The 27314-nt window shown below is 39.2% G+C and overlaps 1 protein-coding gene across 2 annotated transcripts in view; it reads left to right on the forward strand.

Annotated features, from left to right (window-relative positions):
- neurl1 (neuralized E3 ubiquitin protein ligase 1) overlaps nt 1-27314 on the forward strand; it is a 113598-nt gene that overhangs the window by 61495 nt on the left and 24789 nt on the right. For both annotated transcript variants that reach the window (XM_015401211.1, XM_015401213.1), the window contains exons 2-4: nt 338-588; nt 686-1007; nt 26510-27235. In XM_015401211.1, the coding sequence (XP_015256697.1) occupies nt 338-588; nt 686-1007; nt 26510-27235 (1299 nt within the window). The remainder of the gene's footprint in view (nt 1-337; nt 589-685; nt 1008-26509; nt 27236-27314) is intronic.

Genomic DNA, 27314 nt, shown 5'->3' on the forward strand with positions numbered 1-27314 from the left:
ATTTCTAATGGTTTCATGCTGAATTATCCAGTTTTATACTTGATTAACAAGCCCAGTTTAGTGGAGCTTAAAAACGAAAAAATTATAATTTTAAGGCATGGATGATGTGTGTCGTCTTTGTTACTTTGGCCAAATCAAAACTTTCAAGTGTTTTTAAACAAAGGAGCTAGTTTTCAACATTTGTCTGCAAAATCTTGTTTAGTCATCACTTGAAAAATGTGAGAGTTTTTTTGTATTTTTGATATATTTTAAAGTAAAAACCATGCTGCAAACGTTTATGGTAAATATTTACTTTATCTAAATAAGCTCTGTTTCTGTTCTGGTTCTTCTGCCTCAGACTCCCTCGGAGGCCCATTCCCGTCCACGTCGCATCGATGCCACCACAAATCCAAAAGGTGTCTGCCGATCCAGTGCAGCAGCGTTGGTGGGCCGTTCCTGGTAAGCCCGCTCCTTTTCCATCCAAACACCAAGGGGTCTCAGATAGTCATGGACCTGGCCCAGAAGAGCGTAAAGAGGCAGGCCAGCTTCTGCAACGCCATCACTTTCAGCAACAGGCCCATTGCACTGTACGAGCAAGTCCGCCTCAAGGTATTTTTCTATCCTTATTTTGGAACAGTTTGTGTTAAAAGTCTAAATGACATATTGTTTCTAATAATTAAAAATGAATTTAACTTCTTTTTCTCAGATCACTAAAAAGCAGTGCTGTTGGAGTGGCGCTCTGCGTCTAGGCTTCACCTCCAAAGACCCCTCCAGGATAAACCCAGACAACCTGCCAAAGTACGCCTGCCCCGATCTGGTGTCCCAGAGCGGCTTCTGGGCCAAAGCTCTGCCTGAAGAGTTTGCTAATGAGGGAAACATCATTGCCTTTTGGGTCGACAAGAAAGGCAGGGTTTTCTACCGCATTAACGAGTCCAGTCCCATGCTTTTCTTCAGCGGAGTCCGCACAGCTGAGCCCCTTTGGGCCTTGATCGATGTTTACGGCCTGACCCGTGGCGTGCAGCTTCTAGGTAAGACGATCAAAAGCAGTTCACAAAAAATGTTCCGCATGTGTTTAAAGCAACATCAAACCGTGACAGAAGATGTTCTATATGTAAAGAGGAAGAACAGTTTCCTTTCAGCACTTCTGGCTGAGTCTCTGAGGCCTGAACCTTATCTAAGCACAGGGGACTTCCCACTAAACCAGTTAGATTAAAGCTTTACCCCAAAAGCCAACTGAGACCAGTCTAACTGGTTTTTAACAGCTTTCCAGCTCAAGTCATGATGTAAATAATGCTACAGTTCACCACTCCATAAAGGTTGAAGGAGCCTTTGGATCAAAAAATGTTCTCAGCAGTTAATGTTTTGGTCACACATACATTACATTTTTTAGTTGGTTTCATTTCAAAGCATCGGTTCACATCTTTTTTAAAGCAATACTGTGTACTTTTGTACCCAACTTTTAGCTTAATTTGATATATATTCACTTATTTTTCAGGTTTATATTCAGCATTCTGTGCATATCAAGGCCTTGTGTGGATTGCTTTCCTTAAAAACTCGCCTATGTATCTTAAGAGGGTCGGATTTGTCACCGAATAAGTCACGTGACCATAAGCACAGCTTTAAAGCAGTCTGAGGTCTTCTTAAACAGCGGAGCTAACTAAGCAAAAAGATAAGGCAACAGAAAAGATATAAACACATATTTTATATTCTTTGATGTAGGATTTAATCCAGAGGGGGGAATGCTTCCTTGTCTTTACAAGTGACTCCATGACCTCTCAGGCTGCTGGTCCAAAGTGTTCAGCTGGCAGATTATGAAAGATGGAGGAAGGCTGGATCAATTTGCAACTTCAAGTCAATTTGCAGGTCTAGCAACCCTAGTGGCTAAAGTTGCAAGGTGATGACTGAACAGGAGCTATGATGACATGAACATGTTTGCCTGAATACAATTGAACTTAAAAATGCCATTTGTGAAACATAAAAACTAATAATCACTTCAACATAAATACATTCAATGCTATATATTTCATTCGTGGAGGTCGCCATTTTTCCCCTTTTCAATGCATGCTGGGTCGATGATGCGATTAGGTGTGACTGGACTGCAATCTACAGAGTAAACACAGGAAGGCTACCATTGGCAGAGCTGTTTTTCAGGGCATTTTGTGTGACTGGAGTAAGTTTAGACAATACCAAACTGTTTTGCATCCTCAGAGTTTTTAGGATTGGTTTTACATGAAATATCTGTTGAGGGGCATCGCTGCCGTCCTCATGACACTGGCTTGTGACATTTCATGGGCATTACGCTGCCGTGCGTTATGCATAAGTTAGGCTGTCGTTGGACTTGTTATTAATACGCTATGCATACGCCTGGGTTTTATATGCATGAGTTTTAGGACATTATGGGATGTCAGGCATATGCTAGGGATCTTCTGTGGATGTATTATTTAAAACAAACAAAAAAGGAGTTTTTATGAAAAAGTTGTTTATATAACCTCCTGTCCAATAAAATAAAATCCTTTTGTAGCTCTTTTTAAAGCGAAGCTGTAGAAAATATCAAGTTACCAATTATGTATTTTCAATGTGTGAAAATATCACAAGTAAAGAATGCTTTGATCAAATATTTACATGGCTACAATATTTCAGATGCCTTGTACTTCAGCAGTATTTGTAAGCTAGCAGAGGCTCTTTAAAACTGATGTTTAATGTATAATGTAAAAAAAGAGAGGATCAATATAGTCAACCCAGTATTTAAAATAATGACATATTTTTATGCCCTTCTCTAGCTTTAAGGTTTGTCCTGAAAAACTTTTCTTTAACCAGCTGCATAGATTAAAAAAGGGCTTAGCTTTTGGATTTAATGCTAAATCTGCAGCAAGATAAAGTTTGCAGTGGTGTGAATAACACTGAAAAGGTACATAATGTTGGAAATAACTTTTAATTTTACAATAAATCTGTAAAATCTAACTAAGAGGCAGACATTTTTTGCACGGGCTTTAAATATTATCCTATTTTGTCAACTTTTTCTTTCCAAACTATGTATTCACTGGAGGACATTTTCAGATAACCTCTCACCTTGGTGCTTCAATTTTCAGCCTTTATGCTGTTGTCAAAGCATTTTTCTCTTCCTTTGTTGACTGTAAGCATGCCCTTCTCTGGAAACCAGTCCTGTTTTCAGTAAAGCTTCCATGAAGCTGCAGAGCACCACTGAGCTGTACTGTAGCTGACCGACATTCGACTCCAATGTTTACTCAGGACTAGCATATACATTAAATGCTGTCATCTCCTCTGCGGCTGTGAAATTGGATCAGGGGTCAAATTTTCTATAGACATTAGCTTTTACTGTGAGGTTTTGCTATCTATGTGGAAGGCAAAAGCAGCTTAACTTTTTCATAGACTGCATTTTCCCCAGTTTCTATCTAATAATTTTTTGTTCAATGTTTTAAATTGATTTTCTTTTATACTTGGGCTTGCCGTTCGGATTTTCAAGGTATTTAAACCTACTTCATGTTGTCAGATTTTAATAAAGCTCAGAAAATAGGACCCAATATTCAAGGCTAGACAGACATTGGGAAAATTCAAAGCGTTTATTAAAATCAGACGCGGAAGTGCAGATCTGCAGGGGCTGCTCACTGCCCATCACTGAATACTCTGGTGGAGAAAAACACAAGTAAGTGACTATGATAATTTGACAGAGGATGATTATCCCTGTGAGTCACTTACCTGGTTTAACAGTTCAGTCCATCTCCTTAGACTGAGGTAGGATCCAGCTGGTGGACTGCCAACGAGATGTGGCGGGCGCCGCCCAAAATGAACCACATGCTGCAGCCCCAGTGAACCAGCAGGAATCCAAGCCAGGTCAAGGAAACAGTTCAGAATAGGAAGTTTCAGAGATCCAGGAGTCTGTAGCCCAGTCAGGGGTTCTAATCAGAACAGAAACAAGCAGATTCAGGGTTCCTGGAGTCCAACAGAGCATTCAGGCAGAATGTTCAGATGCGAATAGGCAAGCTCAGTGGTTGAGAGGCAAAACAAGACAAGATATCAGGAAAACTATGGTAAACTAAAACTCCCTCCGTCCACAGAGCCGTCCACAGGAAGAGGGCACTCTAGTTATATTTTGTTGTTATTGTTTTTTTTTTTTTTTTTTACATGATTGGAAAATAAGGGTAAAAGAATAATAAAAAAATAATAATAGCAACCAGCAATGGGAACATTACTTTAAAAAACTGACTTGCAGATTACTTCACCCAAAAAGGTATCTGAGTTACTAATTAAGTTACCATACAATCAAACTAACTAGTAACTAATCAAAATACCTGTGCAGCTATGACCTAAAATATTAAACAGTTTGACTCTGCCCCATTTAGGTGCCTATGGTTCGGAGTGAGTTGCAATATAATTATGTAGATGTGCTGATGTTTATTGTTAATAATAAATAAACAATAAGGAAAATTTAATATTTTAGATTTCCTATAAAAAGTAATGTTTTTGATAATGTTTTAAGCTGTTTAATGAAAAAAATACTCTTAGCAATCGAAATAAACATGGCTTAAAGTCTTTCAGAAAAAAGGGGCTCACTTGCCTCCATTACTTAGCTTGTTGCTCAATTGTATGTATGTGCAGTGACGTAATCGCAGTCGCATATTATTATGGTAAATATACACAGAAAGGCTTTATTTAGCAAACAACTTAGCAAAACGTAACCTTAAAAGACGAAAACAACAAATACTACACCAGAAGGACAATGTCATTTGTCATACACTCAAACACTGAATGACCTAAGCTTCCTTATGAAGTACAGTCTCTCTTCTTGTAGATGGCTTTGTAGTATAGTTTGTTGTCCAGGTGAACACTAAAGTATTTATTCCTCCACCACCTCCACTGCTTCTCCCATTATGTTAATTTGATTATTTTTCCTGTTTCTTGTTCAAATCTACAATCATCTCTTTTGGTTTATTTACATTAAGGATCAGATGATCATGAATGTCATGCCAAAAAGTGGTTCACTAGCTCCCTGTACACATCACAAGACTGCTGCACCCAAGACTGCATGGTCATCTGAGCATTTCTGCAGATGACAGGACTCTGGTACTGAAAGTCAGCGGTGGACAGAGTAGGAATGGTGAGAGTACTGTCCCCTGTGGGGCTCTTGACTACTTGTTTAGTCAGTTGACTTTTCAGTCTTGCACACTGTGGTGTCCTGTTCCATGTAAGGAGTATTCACCAACACAGTTTAGACACAGTCATAAATCAGACTGGTGATGTTTCCAGGAAGTTCAAACCTCACCTTTGCTCCATAATCTTCCCCAGAAACCTAAGAGCAAACCAAACAGTAGCGCTGGGACTTGTTTGACCGGAAACCAGGACTCCAGTCCTGACCGGGGTCCAGTTTGGACATGCCTGTCCCAGTTTAATAATTTCAACACTTTACAGCTTTCTTATATTGATAAATATATTTCTTTAAAAATCAGGAACTAAACGGCCTTTTATAAAAGTATTTGTTCTATTTTTTTAGGTGTAAAACAAAGAGCAAACTTCTGTTAAGATGAGAGAAAGACGCTGTAACGGGAACGGCTGATGGGAACTGGCAGATGAGGCTTTCAGAGGCCCGTGTGTGTTTGAGTGCTCGTGTGCTGCATTGTCCTCCCTGAATGGAGGCTGAGCTACAACCCAACTGCTAATTTACATAATGAGAGGGCTTCAGCGAATACACAGAACAAGAAACCCAATCCAGTTTTGCAATCTAATTCATCTTTACGTTGGGAGGAGAACCCAACGACTTATGTGGTTTGATGAATATTCGCAGCTAAAGTCAGAATGCAAAGAAAACAGAGTTAAATGCTCCCAGGTATTTTTAGATACAAGGAAATAAACATGTTTGTCTTTTATCTGGAAATCTATGGCAGATTGGGTCTCTTTGTGTGCTTTAGAAAAAAAAAGGTTGAAACTGAGGATTATGGCTTCAAATTTCAGAGCCGGAGGGCTTTTCCAAGGAAAGGGAAAGGTACACAGAGCGTCACACATAGCAATGTGATAGAAAGACATTATGAGGCTCGTTTTCCAGAATCAGAAAGAGGTTAGGGCTACTCTACATGATGTTAGTCTATGTCACCACTTGGTAGTGTTTCGCTTCTCTGCACAGGCCCCTGTTTGTGGGGGCAGATGTCAGTTAGATGCCCCCTGAGGGGAAAAAAAGTCCTTCTTTTCTGCAGACTGCCAAGCATATAGCCTGATTGTATAAATACAGTACAGGGGGACTGGTTTTCTTCAGATTTGTGTTTGAAGCTGTTTTTTCTTTCAGGGAATGGACTTTGCAGAGGTTTCAGACTGAAAATCATCTGGGCTTAGATGAAAGCTGTTTCTTTTAGGTGCAGTTCTGAAGGCATTGTTTGTCAATGTCATTAACAAAAAGGTTTAAGATTAAACTTTTTTTTGTAGTTCTTTTCATTTAGGTGAGTGATGAATTTAAAAAAAGCAGGCAATAATAAAAGCAAGAATAGGGGAAAGCTGAGAATGAGCCCTCTTGTCGTTGGTTTATTATCACATTTGCATCTAATTTTCATAATGTCCTTATGGGACAAAAGTAGTGATCTCAAACTCTTCAGGTTGAATTTAAATTAATAAAGAAATTATTTATAAGCTTTCTTCTTGCCTTTTTCTCAATAAGAGAAAGAAGCCAAAAAAAGTGTTCATTTCTTAAGAGGAGCAGTGCTGAAACCTAAGAAAGAAGGACCCTTTCAAGGAAATAAAAAGTATTTTGAGATGAGTTCAGTTTGTATGTGATCCACCACAGTAACAACTAACTGCTTGTTTAAAAAAAAAAACTGATTTGAAAGTGCAATATTCTGTCATCAAAGGTCTTACTTTTCTCAACTCAATTAGTCATATGTACTTTTTAGGGTTAAACTGTTCAGTAACAAAAATAGAAGAAAAAAAACACAAGTCGCAGCCAAGACTAATTTGCAAAGCTCAACATGCAGGAAGATAATGTGGAGAAACAAGTCCTTGATTTAATGCAATCTGCAGACATCAGCAGATGTTTGGTACTGATAGGACACGAACAAAGTAGAACTGCAGGGGGAAATGATTTCCTCAGGCAGTAGTCTGGAGCTGTAAGGTCTGCAAATATGTGTCATGGTTTAATAAGGAAAATGAAGATTCCTGTTGAAACAATGGATGTGTTTTGTTAGACTATCTCAATTTAAAAACGTCCAGGTGCTTTGTCAGACCTTGATAGCAATAAGGACTATTTATTGGCTGCTATAACTTTGCCAGTTTTAACAGTTCATCAACATGACCAATAGTTAAAAGTTGTTTATAAAAGTGAACTATTAGGCCATTGTTAGTGATAAAATATATTCACCAGCCCTATATACTGTATATATTGTTTATATATAACTACAGTTCTAACACCTACTCAGGCTCGTGACACAACTTCTTATCAAGCTTGTCTACTTTTTTGACTTCAATTCAGTTTATTTACATAGCGCCAATTCACAACACGTCATCTCAAGACACTTTACAGTTCACCCGATCATACAGTCAAATTGATTCAGTTTTCTATCTAAGGAAAACCAGTTGATTGCGCCGACTCATTGTCTTGAAGTCATTCCCTTACAGTAAGTTTGCTTGTAGTGACAGTGGAAAGGAAAAACTACCCTTTAACAGGAAGAAACCAGGGACGCAGACCAAGCTCAGTGTGAGCGGCCATCTGCTGGATGCAGATGACCGCTCAAGGATACAGAAGCAGTGATACAAAAGGCAACTGTAAAAGTCGGCCACGTCCAGGAAACACACAGCCAGGCAGATGAGCTCCGAGCCAACTCTCCTGTCAGAGGGTGAAGAGAGCACATCCAGCCAGTCACAGTAAGAGAAACTGGACTACACTGGAAAAACAGGCTGATCTCCAACATCTATAAACAAAGGTGTTGATGGCAGCAGCACAGCTGATTTCCCTCCAGGATGGTGTCACAGCCAGACAGAAACAGACAAGGCGAAGCTACTATGAGAAAAAGCAGAGAGAGCAGAACGTTAGAGATTGAACTATCAAGCAGTAGGAAAATAGACAGAATGAAGCAGAATGATGAAATAGGGGTCCCTATGTCCTCCAGAAGTCTAAGCCTAGAGCAGCATAACTATAGAGATCGCTCAGGATAATCTGAGCCACTCTAACTATAAGCTTTATCAAAAATGAAAGTTTTAAGCCTACCCTTAAAAGCAGACAGGGTGTCTGCCTCACGGTCTAAAACTGGTTGTTGATTCCACAGCAGAGGATCCTGATAACTAAAAAATCTGCTGCACTTTCTACTTTTAGAAATTCTAGGAATCACTAGTAGACCTGCAGGCTTGTTGTAAACAAGTAGAGAAGATTCTTTAAATCAGAAAAATAGAAAATAATATTGAGGGAGAATGAGCAGGGAATGCTTTTAAGAGGTTCATAGGTGACTTTTAAAAAAGCAGTTATAGAAGGACTGTTTCGTCGTCCTACCTCCAGCACAAACAGCGGTCCATCGCAGCCTCTCTCCTCTGCTGTGGCTCATTGTCAACCCTGAAGGTTTCTCTGATCTACTGCTGATCCACTACAGACAACAGAAGGATTTAGTTTAATTCTGTTGGCAGCAACTGCCATCCACAACTATGCGGCGAAGTGATAGAAGCCTAAATATAGTCCAAATAGATATCAAAATCTGACATAATACCAGGATGTTTTAAAATTGTTGAAATAGTCCAATAAAACACATGCATAGCTCTTTGATAACGTGTTATATAATGCTTTTTTGTGAAATAGAATTGTGCTGCAATGTATATTATTTACTCATAATGCAGAGGAACATAAAACAACATTGGGACGACAGGTTGGGTGGAGGTTTGAGAGGAGGACTCAAATGCAGAGACTGAAGCTGAAGGTGGTTTCTTGCAGATTTATTTATCCAAAAAGGCAGCAGAAGCAAAAATCCCAAAACATAAATCCTCAGGATCCACAAAAATACAAAAAACTCTCTTGAAGGGAAGAAATGATGATAAATCAGCAACAGTGACTGAGCAGGAGGTGCATATATGAAAGACAGAAACAAAGACCAGGCTAATCAGCAGATTTGTAGCAGGTGTGGTCAAAGGAGCCTAGAAGGGAGCTAGGGAAAAGGAGACTGACACAATAGGGCAACAGAGGGCCAAAAAAGAAATACCAAAGAACTCAAATACAAACAAAAATAACTAGAATAACACAAAATGGAAATAAAATCAATGAAAACTCAAAGATAAAAATTAAACAGAACCAAAACCATGACAACAACTGTGTGACAATATTTTATTTAAATATACTAAAATTAAACAACCTACAGTTTTTCTCTGATGTTTTTACATCAAAAATAAACATTTAATAAATAAACTCTATTGTTAAAACCAATCCGGGATCCCTATAAGGCAGTTCTGAAGTCAGTGCAGGAAAACGGGTGAGCTATGAAAGACTATTGGGCGACACTTCTAAGGTAATTGAGGTCGTACGACTGAAACAGGAGCAGAAACTTCTCAGGAGGGAGAATAATCCTCAGAATAACACACAGTCATTGGAGGGATTTATTATATATGATGGAGGCTCATCGGATGGGAGTTGGGAGGCACCGATTTGATTTAGTTCTTTCACACCTCTGCAAGCAGCAGTAAGAAAAAAACTGTGTTAGTGTGGAGCATTTCTTTCTGCTGCATTCTGCCCTGCTGTGACAAGTTTGGATTCTTTTAAATATATAGCCATGCCTTTAAAAGTGTCAGGTGTGGGAACGTCTTTGTTGCCTCAGGTGCACGGTGATTGATTATACTTTTCCTTAAATGGGGCAAATCAGATATTGTGGATGGTGAGAGCACAGTGTTTTGGACTGACTCAAGCTGTCCCCGCAAGCTTGAAATCAAACAAGCCACAAAGGTCGTTTAATATATCGTGTTTCCCTAGGTTAGCTGTCACTCTCACACTCACACACTCGTGCACACAGCAGGACTTCGCTCGAAACAGGGAGCGAGGTTGAGCAACTGAGTAATTCCAGCTGTTGTGAAGCCTGCAGGACTCGGATTGCATGAGTCAGTCACAGCGGAGGTTTAATCAAAAAGGGCGGTCTCTGCATGGGTCTGTCCTGGAGGACGATGGGATGAAGGTTGATTGGAAAGACCCGGGGCTGCAAACACCTCTCCACCAGGCCGACTCCGGGTGGTAACAGGTCTAATCCAGCTGTCACCACGACGAAGCTGGTGCAGTTAATTTGGTTTATACGAAAAAACATGGTGTCTGGGAGGAGAGGCAATCTCTGTCCCCTATCTGCAATGCTGACGTTCCGGGGTTTGGTGGAAACATCAAAGAGCAGCTGCAGAGCCTTTTCCTCGGGGATGGATCGGATTATGTGTTTAGCTCCTAACGGGCAGAATAACATCTAATTAAGCCGCCTGAGAGCTAAAATTCACTGTCACTCTAAAAGATTGGCAGAGGAAATCATTCAGAAACCTTATAACCTTTACTGCATCTGAACATTATACATCTGATAACAGGTTATCTCTGATGTCACTGCATGATGAGACAGGATGTCACCACTGATTGAAATAGTAGATCTTCCCGCTGCTAGATCAGCCTTATAACCTAAGTGATCAGCCCTGTATTAATTACTGTAATCTGTTTTCCACTATCTGTTCACTGTATTATAACACGGCCCAAAGGTAGAAAAAGCTACTCTATTTACCTCGTTTCCTGTTTTTCGTTTTTAGAAACACTGTGCACTGAAGTTAGCTATGCTTTAACTTTTCACTTTTAACACCTCAGGCATATTTTTTCAGTTTATGAAAATGTTTCTGTTCCATTATTGTTGGAAGCAAAGAAAATGTTTTGTAAATGAATTTAGAAAAAACACACACATGAAAAAAAATTTAACTTTAAAAAAAATTCTTCATACAAAAAACTTTTTGTTTTCCCAGATAATTTTTTTTATGTAATTTTGTTTTTTTAATTGTATTTTTACATTCATATGTACTTTTTTTAGTTCATTTTATCCTTTTTTTTTATTTTACTTTTTGAAATCTCTGTTTTTATATTGAGTTTTATAAATGATGGCCTTTGTTTATGTAGATAAATCTTGAAAAGGCTTATGATGAGTTCACACCAATGCATTTCAGGTGAACCTCTGCTTCACCGTGGTCACCATGACCTTAAATGGAGGAGCGTGGTCAGCTTCTACCTGCCTGACAGTCTTACTCGGCATGGCAGACGAGTATTTTATGATGTGTGTGACAGAGCTTGCTTTGCTGGGGAACGTCGAGCAACGCCATCGGCTTCAGTGTCTATGGTTTCACCCGATTCTCCAGAGACGGAAGCATTTGGGAGCAGGGTTGAGTTTCTTGCCTGAATTCTTCAGGACAAGTGGAAGAAACAGGAAGAACATTTCTTTTTTCCATTTCTTCTGAAGAAACCCGAAGAAAGTCCTGGTAATAGATCATATTTTGAAGAACTGGGATAGTTCCATAGAAAAGTCAACTCACTATATCCACCAGGCTACATAAGGAGAAATCTTTATGAGAATACACACAGTAAAACAAATTAAGAATTTATATCTAGGTGAATGAATAACTATTGGTCACAAAACAGCCGTGTTGAAACAATGCATTTCTACATACAGAACAGCTGCAATATAGCAGCAAAATACAGCTCAGTAGTCCAGCTCATTCTTGCCACATAACATTTGGAGAATACATATTTAAAACAGAAGTGATAATTTACTGATAGCCTTTAAATGACAGGAAAACACTTTCTTGTATACTCAGATTCCACCAGCTAGCTTTCTTTTTCTTTAATTTCTTCTTCTTTTCATGCCCCCGAGCCACCTTGGTTTAAAAATATTGAACCCCACCTCGAGGTTGGTAATGGATTTGGGCCTGTTGAAGGCACAATATTCATCACAGGTAAAAAAAAAAAAAAAAATCTTTCCAGAAAATTTTACCTTCCAAGTTTCTTCAAGAAGAAACTGTAAGAAACAGTTTCCTCCGGCCTGAAAAAAACCTGGAAAAATCAACAACCGGGAACAACCGCTATCCGAAAAATAAATAAATAAATAAATAAATTACAACCCTGGTTTCGAGAGAACCACCACTGACTCCCAAGAACTCTGTCTGGATCATATTTGGAGGAGCTTCCTTTTATCTTATCTGCTGGGGCAAGGCAGCGGTTTGCAGGGGTCTGCGCTGGAGCTAGGACGCTGATGGTTACGTTTATTGTCGATAAGGCTTTTTCTTGGGCTGCTAATTCAGAAATGCCAATTTGGTAGTTGAATAATGACCAACATTACTAAATATTACTTTATATGAAATTAATTTATATTAGCAAGAGGCTAAAGATGAAAAACCTATATATATCTATATTTTTTTTTTCTTACAAGAACTTTGCATATTAGAAAAGGTCAAATGAAACACAATTTTAAGTAGTTTTTCAACTTTATTCAGTTCCTTTATTACTGTTTCCTTCATAAACTCCTTCTGAAATCTGCTGCCATCCAGTCATGTGAGGTGACAGAAATCCAGCACAGAGTGGAGAAGGCAGCAATGATTCCCACCTTTGATCAATACAAGCTCAGTGTTTGGCTTGGCAAGGGCGACCCCCGCTCCTAATGGCAGCAAGCTTTACAAGGCCCTCCAATCAAAACAGACGAAAATGAAAATGTGGCATTTTTTTTTGGAAGGGGATAGTTTCAGGAAAAGTAGGGTTGTAAAAACCTCAACACTTCAAACGAAAGAAATCCAACAGATTTGTAATTCTTGGCCTGAGAAAGATTTATGGTGGGAAAGCTCAAAAAGAAAAATGAGTCATCAGAATTTGTCTTATTTGGCTTTTAGAGTAATTTTGAAATTACTTTAAATGACTATGACTGTTGTACTTGGGTAACCATGGTAACTAATGGACAATTAGTTGCTGTTTCTTCTGTGTTTCTATATTTCCTTATGATTAAAAGAAGCAATCCAATGGGGCGATCCTTAAAACCATCCATCCTGCCAGACTGGGAAAGCTTCACACAGGAAAATCAAACCCTTTTTCTATCCTGTCCTTTGTTAGAAAATAATTAAAACTCATTAGAAGTCTATAATACTGTCTAAATATTAGTTTTATGATGCAATTCAGGAATGAGGGGTGGCCACCAGCATGCCAGTTCATAAACGCCATTCTAAAATTAGACAGCCGTTCTAGCCCTGTACTGAGATCTCTATCAGAGGATCTCTGATAATCCCCTTGAGCAAATTGATTTAAAGCAGTTGCTCCGGATGGTTGAAGTTCTTCAATTAAATTAAAAAAGAAGAGATTAAAATGATTGGAAGTTTTATAAGTAGATCATCTGCGTAGATGAAGGACCCTATTTTATCAGGGTCATTTTGAGGAATGAAGATAGAGAGACGTTTCACAACACCACAACAGCACTGAACTCATATATATATATATATATATATATATATACATATATATGTATGTGTGTGTGTGCCAAGAAATGATATGAAAACTGCAAAGAAAACATTACTTATAGCGGAGGTCTTCAACAGGGGGTCCACAGAGGTACTGCATGGGGGTCGCGAAAGTTTCTGTAGATTCGATTTTTTCTTTTATATTCCCCTCTGTAATTGTTTCCACTAATTGAAATGTCTTTAAATACACATTAAAATGAATTCAACACACTGTATTAAACAGAATTTCAGTCATCAATGCACACATTCAGTGACACACAGGAGCTCTTTCAAGCTGGGTACCGTTTCATTCACAACACCTGTCCCATCAACCAGGAATCAGAATCAGAAATACTTAAATATTCCCAGGGGGAAATTACTTTCATTACATTACTCCATCTGTAATTGAGTGACTATAGGACCAGTTTGATATAACACCATTTAATACAAAATATTAGGGGATCCCCGCTCCATCTAGCTATGAGTTTGGGTGTCCTTGGCCTGGAAAATGTTAAAAACCCTTGATTTATAGGAATTAAGTTCAGCAAACGCAGAGTTGTATTAAAGTTACTTTTTTTTATTGTTTTAACATTAAAGATGGTTTGTATTCTAGCTTGATTCCAAACATGCAACAGTCATTTTGTTGTTTTTGAGAAAAATAGTTTTGACAAAATTAGTTGATAATCTCCCACCTTCTGTTCCCACCTGTTGCTCCAGCTCTTCTCCTTGCCATGCATGTTGGTGTGTATGTCACACACATGATTGTTAGGCAATTACTGATTCTGTGAAATAATTTCTGTCACATCTTGCTGATGTTTTACCAAGTGGTGGTTCTTGGCAGAATTTAAAAGGGGGGCCAGGACAAGAACTAAAGAATAACACACATAATAAAGCAGAGCTAGTGTGCAATGTTTAGTGAGCCACAAAGCCAAGGTTGCACACTTCTGATATAACCGACAAAAACTGGGATCCTTCCTTAGTATGGCAGAAGCTAAGAGCTTAGTGTAATTTCTAAATAACTGTTAAAGTAAATTGTCAAGTCTAAATATTAATTTGGTCCAAGTGAATAATCAGTAACAGTCTCTTCTGTCATTGCTCATCATCATATGAGACTGATTTACCCTGAAGCAACAAATCTAAGAAAGTAAAAAGTATTCTTAAAATAATTGCTTTGCCCTTAATTTGAAAAAGTCAATAATATCTGCAAAAGGAGTCGGTATTTCTGCTCTTAAAATAACATGCCAACTGTACACTTTAAAGTCATAGGGAAGTCATATTTAAATTTCAAATAATTCCAGCTTAAATATATAAATGTGCTCTTTATCAGACCATATTGTCCCAAAGTCAGAAAATTTCGATTAAAAACAAATCCTGTCTGGGGTTTTCTTTCGTCATCTTATGCAGGCCAGTTAGTTATACGTCAGCTTGTACATCTGAATTCCGTCCTCTTCCACAACATCTTCATCCCCGCTTTCCTCCTCTAAATAAAAAATGTATGACGGAGGAGACTCATCCACGACCTCCGACACTAAACTCTCCTCCTCTTGCATGTTTCCGCTGTCCATAGCGTTCCTTGACAGTGTCGTTTCTAAGTCACCAATTTAGTGCTACTTGGTCCCAATGGAATTTCCCATTGGGAACCTAGCTTTAAGTTGCTAACTGTTTAGCAAGATGCTTCCGACAAACCGTCCGCAACCAAACTGCTTGTGAACCCTCCTCCACAACAATCCTGCCCTCTTGATAAACGACCATTTACATTCACTTTATTCACTCCTGTAAAGTCGTGCACCACTCGGAATTGCACCACAGAATTCGGAAATGAAATGGTTGTAACAGCTGCTTCCCTGTAACTTTAGAAAAGACATACAACTTTTGCCAAAGAAATCTCTGTAAAAAGTACAATTTGAACCAGTTTAAAGAACTGCCTGTATATTTGACATTATACAACAGCGGACTGCTTGTTATCCTTACATTTTTATATCTTTAACAGGTATTTTCTCTTTATTTACTTAAACTCACATATTAAAAAATATTTCTGTAAAATTTACATAATATATTTGCTTACAGTAGATAAAATTAATTTAAATGTTCCTGAAAAATGCTATGCTCAGAACACTGTTACTTTTAAATACAGAAATTTTGATAAAATAATTTAGTTGTGCACATTTGCCATTATTAAACAAAAGCCCATATTTCAGTCAAAATACACATTTTATACCCCTCATATCAAAGCAATCATATTCCTTCTTTTAATATTCCTCTGTCATGCTTCAGGCACAGATTGAAACTAGGACTGAGCAGTTGGCAAAGCTTGGTGCGTTTATTTTGGACAATCCTGGCAATTGTGGTCAGACAAGCAGAGGGTCAAAGCCAGGGAATCCAAGGTGGGGGGCAGGTTCAGACAGGCAGGAAAACTGGATAAGAGAGAAAAAAAACAAGCAGCTTAGATCTTGATAGACTTGGTCTGTTTTGGCAAAATGGCGTGAATGTGTTACAGTATCCCTGCGGGTCACGGCACGGCGTCAGACAACAATCTGACGCCGTGCAGGTGGAGGATCAGGTCATCCTCTGTGTTTTTTATTTTTATATGTTCACTGGACCTAAAGAGAGTAATATGTAACATACTATATATATATTTTTTTTATCTGTCTAATAAAAAAATACCATATTTTTAACAACAGCATTCTCAGTTTAACCTGGCTTGATATTGCAGTAAAATTAATGGTGTTGTTTAGTGAAACATCCATCCATCTTCTCCAGTTTATTCCGTCAGGGTTGGGCTGGGGCCAGGGCCTATCTCTGGCACTTTGGTGAGAGGCAGGGTACACCCTGGACAGGTCACAGTCTGTTGCCGGGCAACACAAAGACATACAACCATGCAAACACACATGTAGGGACAATTTAGAGAAGCCAATTAACCCAGCAGTAATGTTTTCGGACTGTGGGAGGAAGTCAGAATACCCGGAGATAACCGACACATGCACAGGGAAAACATGCATACTCCATGCAGAAAGACCCACTTTCTACCTGCTGCTCCACCAAACAGTCCCAGTATATTATTTCCTACAGAGTGAGGAGGATACATTGCTATTGTTCTGCTGGACATTAGCAACATCTTTATTGGTCAATCTGTGAATTTAGTGCTTGAGGTGAAAATCTGTGAAAAGCAATTGATGAAGAAAAGGACAATTTTAAAACTCAATCTGAAAAACTTGATAAAATTGCAAAAATAAATCAGAAAAAAATGAAATAGAAATATTTAATACAAAGTTTAAATAAAAATAAATAAAAACAAGTTTTATTTGTGGATTGCACTTAGTTTTTGGGTTTTTTTTTTCATCTACACCACATGTTTTTCACTTGCCCAATAATGGTACCAACTGGGAACATAAAGGGGCAGCAGGCCTTTTCAGGCTGGCCAAGCCTTTGGGTGGATCTTTTTGTTTGGGCTGAGTTGCCTTGGTTGCACGCTCCTTTTTTTCATTAGTCTCCAGATTGGGTACAAACATCCAGCATAAAGACCCTTCTGAGTTCATCCTTTTCTTTCTTCTGTCTCTCTGTTTGCTCCAGTTTTATCTGTGCAGTGCAAAGCTCCCCAGATATCCTACTTTACCTTCTGCCTTCTCAGTTAATCCCATCTGAACACTTCCCTTTACATCTACACACACTTTGCTCATGTCCTCTCCTTTCCTCCGCTATCTCAGTCAGATCACTCTTTTCTCTGCAGACATCAGATGAAACCTTCTAGAGTCGGATAAAGATAAAACCCTGGGAGAAGGACTGTGAGCGTGAGAGAGAGTTAATCCCCTCCAAACCCCTAGCTGGTCTCAAACCCCTGGCACGTTCTGTCTGCTCAGACTCTCAAAGCCATTACAGCCATCCATCCTCTCCCTCCGTCCAGCATGAACTAACCTGCTCCGCTGCTGTTCACCCATTTGAAAAAATTTAAAGCTTGAGCCAGAGCCTCTGTGGGCTGAAATAGACACGCCGCTCCACCCAAAAAAGTCCCTGTTGTCCATGTATTTTCTACGGATTAACCCAACAGGTGCCTAATTACCGTAATCATGAAACGCTTGCAGGAGCAACAAAAAAACAAAAACGAACTCCCTCTGCTTTGTTGGGGTCTAAGGCAGAATCACATGTTGCATGAGCACACTGAGCATTTCAAGCAGCTCCTGGAGATTGTGTCCCTCACGAATGAGATCAAGCATCTGCTAGTGTTTAAATTTGAAAGGGACCAATAGGACCAAAGGGATTGTATCGGCTAAAAAGGCAGGTGCAGGAGCGATAAGCAGGGAGCAGCTGGTGAGGTCATACACGTGCAAACCGTGTGCACTCCTTTATGAGTGCCTGGTAAATGTTCTGCAGCCCCTCCCTTCACTCCTCTGAGCTGAGAGGAAGGGTTCAGAGCTTGTAAAGTAAGCGTCCCCTCCTGTCTTAGAAAGACAAATGAGGTTTGAAATGACCTTCCTTTGAAAAAGGTAGGAAATAAGATACGGAAGATAAAGATAAAGGAAGAGATTTAAAACGGAACATAAAACCTCACAGAACATTTTCAAAAATAAAAGAAGAAGCCAGTGGATCCTTTGTTTTGTTTTCACACATCCCAAGTTTGACTTGACATGCAGAAAAGACAGACAGACGATTTGTGGCTCTTTGGAGGCCCCTCTGCAGCACCATTTATTGAAACTGGAGACCGCAGCTCTGGACCTCTCTATGAGAGGATTCCTCTTCCCATAATATGTTATCGTTGTACATCAAGTCCCTGCTGTGCGTCCTGGAGGTCTCTGACTAACTCCGTCCCATCGAGATTCAATTCACGACTGAGTGGCAGAGGGATGGTGGGCTCTGCGGTACTCACATCTTCTATTTTGATGATGTGTTTTGAATCCTCTGAGAAAAGGGGAAGATTCGGCAGCAGGTGGACTCAAAGCTTCTGCTTATCATCAGAGGTCACTGTCTCTTATTTTCATTCACATTTTTACACTAGCTGCAGAACAATTATGTACAAAAGCATCCATGTCTGTCTCTTGCTGTTGTTGTCTATCAAATAGCTCCGGTTCTGTCGGTTATGATAGGTGGCTTCTTTAAGCATCAGTCATTAAAGTCATAGGGAAACCTGTTCCAATCGTAGAATTTCAGAATTCTCCCGAGTGGTGCACGACTTTAAAGAGTGAATAAAGTGAATGTGATTACTCCGAATGCATAAAATTCCACCGGTAACATTTTTACCACTATAGACATGTTAGACAGGATTGGAAAGCTTAGATTCTCCACAATTCAACCACCAAGATCATTTTATGGACACAGCGAGCACCAAAGCAAAATCAAAACAGATATAGCAGCATGTCAAAATGTAAACAAGCAAAGTAGCCACAACTATATACCTTTGAAGGCATCCAGAAGCCGTTTTATAAATCCAATCTTCACTTGGTTATACTCCATTCGTCCATAAGGGTCCACAGATTAAAAGTAATCCAGCATATTAGTAATAAAAATATTCCATTATGAGAAAATCGCCCATAGCGTCTGGTTGTTGACATCAGAAAATTCAGCTGGTCATAGCTTATTCTAAGCATCTTGCTAATATTTACCTCTAATACTTATTTCCTCGGTTGTTAGCCCGCGATGTTTGGTATGGTTCTTTACATTGTGTTTTTATCTACAAGACAAAAGTGTCTCCATATTTTTATGACGCGATTTGACCGAGATATACTCCCCATAAGATCACCTCCGATTCACTTCCGGTTTACATCCTGTCAGCCAGTCACGTGCGTTATGATCACCTTTAATTCTCTGGTTTTAATTTATAAGACGTGTGTAGTTTATTTAAAGCGGTACCGCTTTATAGGGTTGTTTTAGAGAGAAACACACCAGCGGGTGGATCCATTGCACGCCGCTCCATGCTGACACCAAAAGTCCCAAACCCCACAGCTCTGGAACTGATATAGCTAGAGGTCTGAATTTTCTGCATTTGTGGTTGACAAATATAATACAATGAAACCTGCTTTTTCTCAAGAATGTCTTTATTACTGCTGTTAAAAAAGACCTATCATTTCCGAGAATAAAAAAAAAAAAACAACTTAGAGTCATGTTTGAACTGATGCAGCTTGGTCTGTCTTTTACTCACCAAATTTTAATTTATATATTCAAACTAGAGACTAGAAACTAGGGGGTGTTAGCTTTCAATCAATGTATTGCACATGTCATTTGGACTTACAGTTCCAAAGTTATTTGCTTTTCCATTTTGGTATGCAAAATAGGCGAGGATTACCCAAAATGAGGTGGATGTTAAGAGGTTAAATGATTTCTGTGTGCAGATTTAATACCATGAGGCCCCCGAATGTGTCAAAACCATGAGTTCATGCTCCTTCTCTTGCTTTTTAGGGCTCCTGGAGATTCTCTCCTACTATCTGTGGACCTGTTTATGTGTCTCAAACCTTTACCACTTTGAGGGAGGAACCAAACCGAGAGAGCAAACTGCCATGTGCTCATGTGTCTATCAGCTTGCAGAGACATTAGAATGCTTCCTGAGCTTTAGCTCCAGCTTTACTTCAACAATCAGACTGGTTTTCTTACTAGACTAATGTTTTATTCACTTTGGGATCAAACATCTTCTTGACCCTTTTTTTTACTTTTTGGATGATGCTGGGGAGTCCCGCACTTGCTCTCCACCATTGCTTCGGCTTGTTGACCAACTGCATGCTTGGGCAATGTGCTGTAATCCCGATCCCATGATGTTGTTATGGTAAATATAAACAGAAAATCTTTATGTTCTAACAAATGGCAAAAACAAACATTAAAGACAAAAAGTTATATATGCTACATAGGGGTGTGGGAAGAAATCGTTTTGGCGATGTATCATGATTTTTGGCTGCCCGATATAATATCGACCTTTCAGTTCCTAGTATCGATTTTTTTAAAACAAAAAATATTTTATCTAAAACAATGAGGGAAATTGGGCCACCGCTATACTGGCAGATAGTGCTGCTGAGCCCTTTTGCTGTTTGGCACAACGCCGTTTCTGTAGTTGAGGCAGTCACAGCGGAAGATGGGACTAATTCAAACCCCAAACATCATGGATACCAAAAAAAGTTAATTATCAATATCTTCTGATGAACATATACAGCACCTGCTGTTTTATCTCTAGATTTAATTTGACAGCAGGGAAAAATATCGCAATATATAGTGATATATTAATATCATGATGATATTGTATCACAACCCAAGTACGGTGACACGTATCGTATCGCAACACCCATGCCAATATTCACCCCTAATGCTACACCATTTTTTTTGTCAGATAAATGTTAGGTGAAGCCAGAGTGACTAACTGCTGCATAGATTAAAAATATTTAAGATGCTATACAAAACATTACATTTGTGGCTTTGTATGGAAGAAAAATATGGAAAAGCATGAGGGTTGGGATTATATTTGTGTTTTTCACTGTGTAAGTTTGCAGGTTTAACGAACTTGATCAGGTCTTCCTCTAATACCGGCCGAGTGAGGACAGAAAGCAGAGGAAACAGATTAAATTCAACCCAGTGAAGTTCTGTTTGCCTCTGGGAGCGTTAACGGCTCTTAACTTCTGAGCAGAGGTGTTTAATGGTTGACTAGCAGTTTCTGGGAACTACCCTGTGCACCAAAGGTACCGTCTTCTCCATTTAAAACACAATTGAAAGGCCTCAGTCCCTTTAAAGATTAACCACAGTTTTCTGCTGCAGGTTAGTAGGAAATTATATATATATATATATATATGATGACAAATGTGACTTTGATGGAGCACCGCCGCCGTCTAATCTTTCCAGCAAACAAGACTTGATCAGAGAGGATTTCAGCCATGGTGCATAAAAATCAGAGGATCAAACACTGTCGACTGCCGTTCAGTTTTACACATTTAAAGCATCAAGCATGATGTGAGTCACTGCCTTTGAGAGAGAACTGAGGCATCGACATGAGCTGAATATATATAGACATGCTTGTGTTTGAGGTGGGTACACGCAGGCTGCTTAACATGGAATGAGTCTGTATTTTGTAATAAATAACACTTAGCATTCAGACTGACTTTATCTTGTGTTTTTTATTTATTTTCCTCTCCTGGAAACATTTACGGCTTTCCCATTATCTGTTATTGTGTGACAGCGCTGCATAATTCATTGGTCTTTTCTGTAGTACCAACAAACCAAAATGGGGAGGTGAATAGATGTGATTTGCTGTTTTTTGTGAGTTGATCTGAAAAAGTGACAAGATAACCTGTCAATTAAAGTTGAAATGTTTAATTTGATTTAGATTTTAAAGGCTAAGCTGGACTCTTGAAGATCATTTTAGAATATTAAGACACAATTCTTGTTTTAGTTTTTTACAATAATGAAGAAAAGTTTTAAAATTTCACGAATTCTCTCAGATAGCTGATCCTATTAAGTTTTGCATGTAGCTCGATTAGAATGAGGAAATAACATTAAAAAAATTAAGATTTTCTCTTTATATACCTTCACAGAAAGACAAAAAAACATTTTTTTTCTGAAAAAAATAAGGTTATAAATACTGAGCATCATTCAGACAGGGTTTAGTCCTAAATAGAATTCCAGCACTAGGTGTAATGAGCAGATATAAACATAGGTGGCACCAGGTGGTGCTGGCATTAGCACTGAACTATGTAACGCCCACAATTGCTGTAAACCAACAGCTCTGTGTGGTCAAAGTGATATAAATTATATAAACTGATTGTCAGAGGCTTTAAGTTCCAGTGAATCCTCCTCAGGGCAAAGTAAATTCAGGTTCCTTGCAAATGCATACGGGTCACAGCATCAAGTTAAGAACCAGTCAGTCTAGGAGTAATTTATAGAGACTAAGAAAAGCATTCCTATCAATAGTAGCAGTATTAATAAGAATGTTTTATATATATATATTAATAAGAATGTATCAATAAGGCCTTAGTCCTCGACGCGGCCGACCCAGGTTTGAATCCGACCTGTGGTCCTTTGCCGCATGTCTCTCCCCCTTTCCTATCAGCCTACTGTCGAAGAAATGAGCCACTAGTGCCGCAAAAACTCAAAAAAAAGAAAAAGAATGTTTACTTGTGCATCCATTAACCCTTTGAACCTGAGGGGGAAGGTTTAAGGTACCTCATCAAGTTACTCAACTACAACAGTGATAAATGATGCATTAATGACAAAGAATATAGCAATGTATTATATCAAATTAGAGTGTATAATTTAGGCTACAAGCCGGCACAAACATTTTTAGATTTTGCAAAACACAATTAAAGTTATTCCCAAATGAAATTAAAGATTTCCAGACTTGCTGATAAAGCAGGAAGCTTTACAAACTCCTCTAATGCTAGCAAGTAAGGCTATCATGTGAAGTGGGTCAGATATGAGCCCTCCCACCATCGCCACATGGAAGTCATTGATCCTGGTTATGAAGTTTTAATTAGTGTATGATTAGTCAGAATCAACCAATCCAACCACACACAGCTAGGTGCTGTGAAACTGAGGGCGTAGACATGTGTGCTTGGGAGGGTGTATGCTTGAATTTTGAAATAGTTGCCCAAAATATTTGGATTAAATTCTCCTCATTGCCATTAGTGATCTAGAAATGGAAAAATACATGAAAATATACAGATGATGCCAGCTGTGCCAAAATGGTTACTTTGGAAACTTAGCCTTAGCCGTTTTTTGTAAAAAAAGAAAAAAAGAAAAAAAAAGCTTTCTAATTCTGTTTAGCTTCACTTTAGAAAGGGAGGTTGTGTCAACATATTGTTCTTTAGTGTGAAAGAGAGTAATGGCTTCCTAAGCATCATTTAGTAATGTTGCTGACGCTGAAAGGTTTTCTTTTCAGGTGAGGGTTTAAATTTTGCTGTACTATCTTCATATGTTTCATTTTTTCATCAGTAACACATAAAGTAATATTCACAGGTATCCTTTAATCTCTCAAGTATTTCATTTATTGAAATAGACCTTGTAAAATGGGCTTAATAACTCCTGCAGCTCCTGCATCAGTGAAAACCAACATTCAGAGTGTATTCTCAGCACTTTTCCAGTCTCATTCCTCTTGGAACCAAATTATTTTGCATTGTTTCACTCTGGATATTGGACTTTTCTTTATTATTTTCACACTTTTCTGGAAGGTGCTAACTGGCTTAGCTGCAATAGGCTACTTCCTTGTTTACCCCCTGCGCACATGCTTATTGTCAAACCTCCGCTGCTGTTATAAGCAAACAAATAAGTGTAAAACAGAAAAAGAACACAGGATGGGGTACTAGGAAAAACCGTATGCAATCAGACTTATTTGGCTGCATATTAATTCAACAAAAAAAAAAAATCAAATTAATACAACTATGTACTTTTATGGAAAAGAATCACTATGTGTCTCTACTTTGGTCTCACCTGTGCAAATCATATCATTCTAGAAGTCTTCTTGTTCAGTCATATGTAGCTCTAGAAACTAAAGCTCTAATGTGGCTCCCTCCAAACATACCCTTCCTAAGTTTTCTTTTTATTTGTTTTCTGTCATGAAATTAGAAAATTTGTTTCTTGTCATTGTTGTATCATTAAGGTGAATTTTCAGTGAGCACGACTGCTAAAAGGAATAGCAGCTGTCTTAAATTGACCAAATCATAGTTCTTACTGTCAAATAACCAGTAGTCTAGTTGTATAAAAAAAAGAAAAAAAAGAAACGGGGGTGGGGGGGGGGTTCTTTGTACCAAACATAGCCTAATTAATATAGACTATGAACCTAAAGCAATATGCATTGTTGTTACTTGTCAGGTACCCTTACAGTAGAACTGCAGTCAGTCTCTGGACTGGCATGGCTATCACTGCCCTTATATAGTTAGGGACTAATTACCCACTGGGATCAGCTTCATAGTAATGGTAGGACACTTCTTTGATTTGATTTATTTTGCTCAAGCTACTCGTAAGCCCACAGCCCGCCAAATGTTCAAATGGCATTATTATTGCCATTACGGTTAATATATAATAGAAATTTTACACATTCCGTAATATAATGTCACAGGGGATGGTATGGGGGGATGGTCATTTAAGAAGTGGGATGATTTTTAAGATTTTGTTTTAAGAAGGGGGATGCCATCCCCCCCTTCATCCCCCCTTAACTCAAATACTGAAAATAACTGACATGAATTGCCAACTTTTCAACTTGACAGTATGTAACAAAAAACTTTTGCTTTAAACCACATTTTATTATCCAGAAAGATAAACAATAAACAAAGATAAGCAACATAGAAAAAATATTTTTTAGTAGTTAATGACTAGATTTAGCAGCGTCTTTCTAAGATTATTTGCAGATATCTTGTTTGAAACAGTCTGACTTTGTTTTGCGTGCCAATCAGCTGCAGGACAGCATCATAAGTGGCTTTCTGCTCTGTTGTCACTACAGCAGGCCTCTTAATGAGGCTAATAGTTTTTTTTGGAGTCAGGCCACTCAGGTCCTGGTTAGATACAGAGACTCTGAGCTGACCTGGAGTAAAGAGGCTCTGCAGAGATGATGAATGACTGTTTTTCATTCCCCTGATTCACCACTCAGCGCTGGTTGACTTTCAATATTTTTGTCCACAACCCCTACAGCTACCACGGGTTTTTCAGTGTTTCTATTAAAAATATGTTTGTCTGCTGGATCATTGTTTCCCAGAAATCAGAGTTCTGCAAATAAAAATGTTCAGAAATCAGGTGATCCTAAGCCACAAAAACTCCTACAGACCAAACAGGCGACTCAGTTAGGACGGCAGGCTAATTATACCACACAGCAGACTCAGGGGAGGTTATTAAAGGCATGTTATTTAAAGCTGCTCCATCTAGAAACTGTAGGCAACCACTGTGCAGCTTATCACACACATGCTCTATTAGACACACACACAAGTGTCAGTTATAAATGGCTCTCAGCAGGGACATCATGTGATAGGAAGTGAAGAAACTGAATTAGTTTGAATATATCTGATACTTTACATTACTTTAGATAAAATATAAGCAATAAAACCTTACTGTCTTGTTATTGCTAATTGTTGCATCTCAGCCCTCAGTGCCTGTTGACCATTTCAAACATAAACCTCTATGTAATTTATAGTCCTGAACATGATACGTTACTTTTAACATTTCAAAGCAAATACAAATGTAAGGAGTTTAATGTCTTTGCATCCAGCCATTTTTAACGAAACTTGTATATACAATCCTAGCTTTGTGCAACAATAGGTTGATTAATTTAATTTGGACCAACATTTGGTCTGTCAACTATCTTGTGGATACCTGCCCAATATGGCGCAGTATTACAGAAAAATGGATGACAGAGGGATTCTTTGGTGTTCTCAAACAGAAAACTCGGTATACATATTTGAAGTAAACACCAGGCTCCAAGGTATGGTTATAGTCTATTGGGAAGCTAGGTTTAATAGGAAACATGCAACACACATTGTTTTACATTTAGGGCAGCAAAATGGTGTTTTCACATATAACACAAATGACATGATAAGAAATTTTGCCATCAGGGTCCAACTACTTACACCAGACTGTTCTCTATGTTCAGTTCAATGTTAGTTTCCATCCGTGGCTGGGAACAGTGCTACCAAATATGTCTAATGCGTTACACCGAAGCATTTTTATCCGTTAGAATGGCCCACTAAAAGACCTAAATCTACCTGAAAATCTGTGGCTAGACCTGAAAACTGATGTTCACAGAAGTTTGGGATATTATCCAAATTGAAATGGGACATTTTTGTCTCCAGATTTGATCAAACTGGTAGAAAGAAACATCAATAATCTAGAAAGTGTGATAATCTTTGACAGAGTTTTGCATTTTTCTGATTTGGGTTCCTATGTGACTACAGGTATGGATATCTTTACTAAACACTGTAGACAATGTTGCATTTATCAGATGAATCTTCAATGAGTTGCCTCTCTGTGTCAGTGTGGTAGCACATTCAGCCCTTCTATGAACTGCTGTTATTCAGCTCACTGGAAACTTGATTGCTGCCGGCCTGCAGGCAAACTGCTAATCAAAATAAAGGGCGATAAGAGCTCTTTTGACTGCTGCTCTCACTCATGTTGTTCTCCTCTCCTCCTGCAGACAGTGAGATCGTTCCTCCGGACTGTCTGCGACCACGTTCCTTCACCACGGTGCGTTCCTCCTCCCTTCGGCGTGAAGCTGACGACTCCCGCCTCTCCATCAGCCTGTGTGATCTCAACCTGCAGCAGGAGGAGCGAGGCCCCACCCACTCTCACCGCCACACCCTCCACCTGGCCTCAGCTTCCTCCTCGTCCTCCTCTTGCCCCATCCCCCAGAACTCCCTTAACTCGCAGCAGTCCTCCATGCTGCCCTCCGCCCTGGAGAGCGACCTGCATTTCCACCAACTTCGCGGCGCAAACATCAAGACGCTTGACGAGCAGACCGTGGCACGGTCTGAGCACGCCCGGGAGGAGCGGACGTTGGTCTTCACCAACCGGCCCTTGCGCACTGGAGAGACCGTCTTCATCAAGGTCACCAAGTCCAGCCCGGCACGCTCAGGCTCATTGTCCTATGGGGTAACCTCCTGCGACCCAGCAGTACTGCGCCCCAGCGACCTGCCATACAACCCAGAGGCTCTGGTGGACAGGAAGGAATTCTGGGCCGTGTGCCGGGTACCGACTCCTCTGCAGAGCAGCGACATCCTGGGTTTCCTGGTTAACCAAGAAGGAGAGGTTATCCTCAGCCACAACGGCACCGATGTGGGTATGCAGGTGTGTGTGGACAACTCCCGCCCCCTCTGGATGTTCTTTGGCCTGCATGGAGCTGTGACGCAGCTGAGGATTTTGGGTAAGAACTGAAGGCAGCACATGATCACTATTATAAAGTCACACATATATATATAAAAAAAAAAAAAAAAAAAAAAAAA

Source organism: Cyprinodon variegatus, unplaced genomic scaffold (genome assembly GCF_000732505.1).
Source record: "Cyprinodon variegatus isolate N-32 unplaced genomic scaffold, C_variegatus-1.0 Scaffold1193, whole genome shotgun sequence".
Classification (NCBI taxonomy): domain Eukaryota; kingdom Metazoa; phylum Chordata; class Actinopteri; order Cyprinodontiformes; family Cyprinodontidae; genus Cyprinodon; species Cyprinodon variegatus.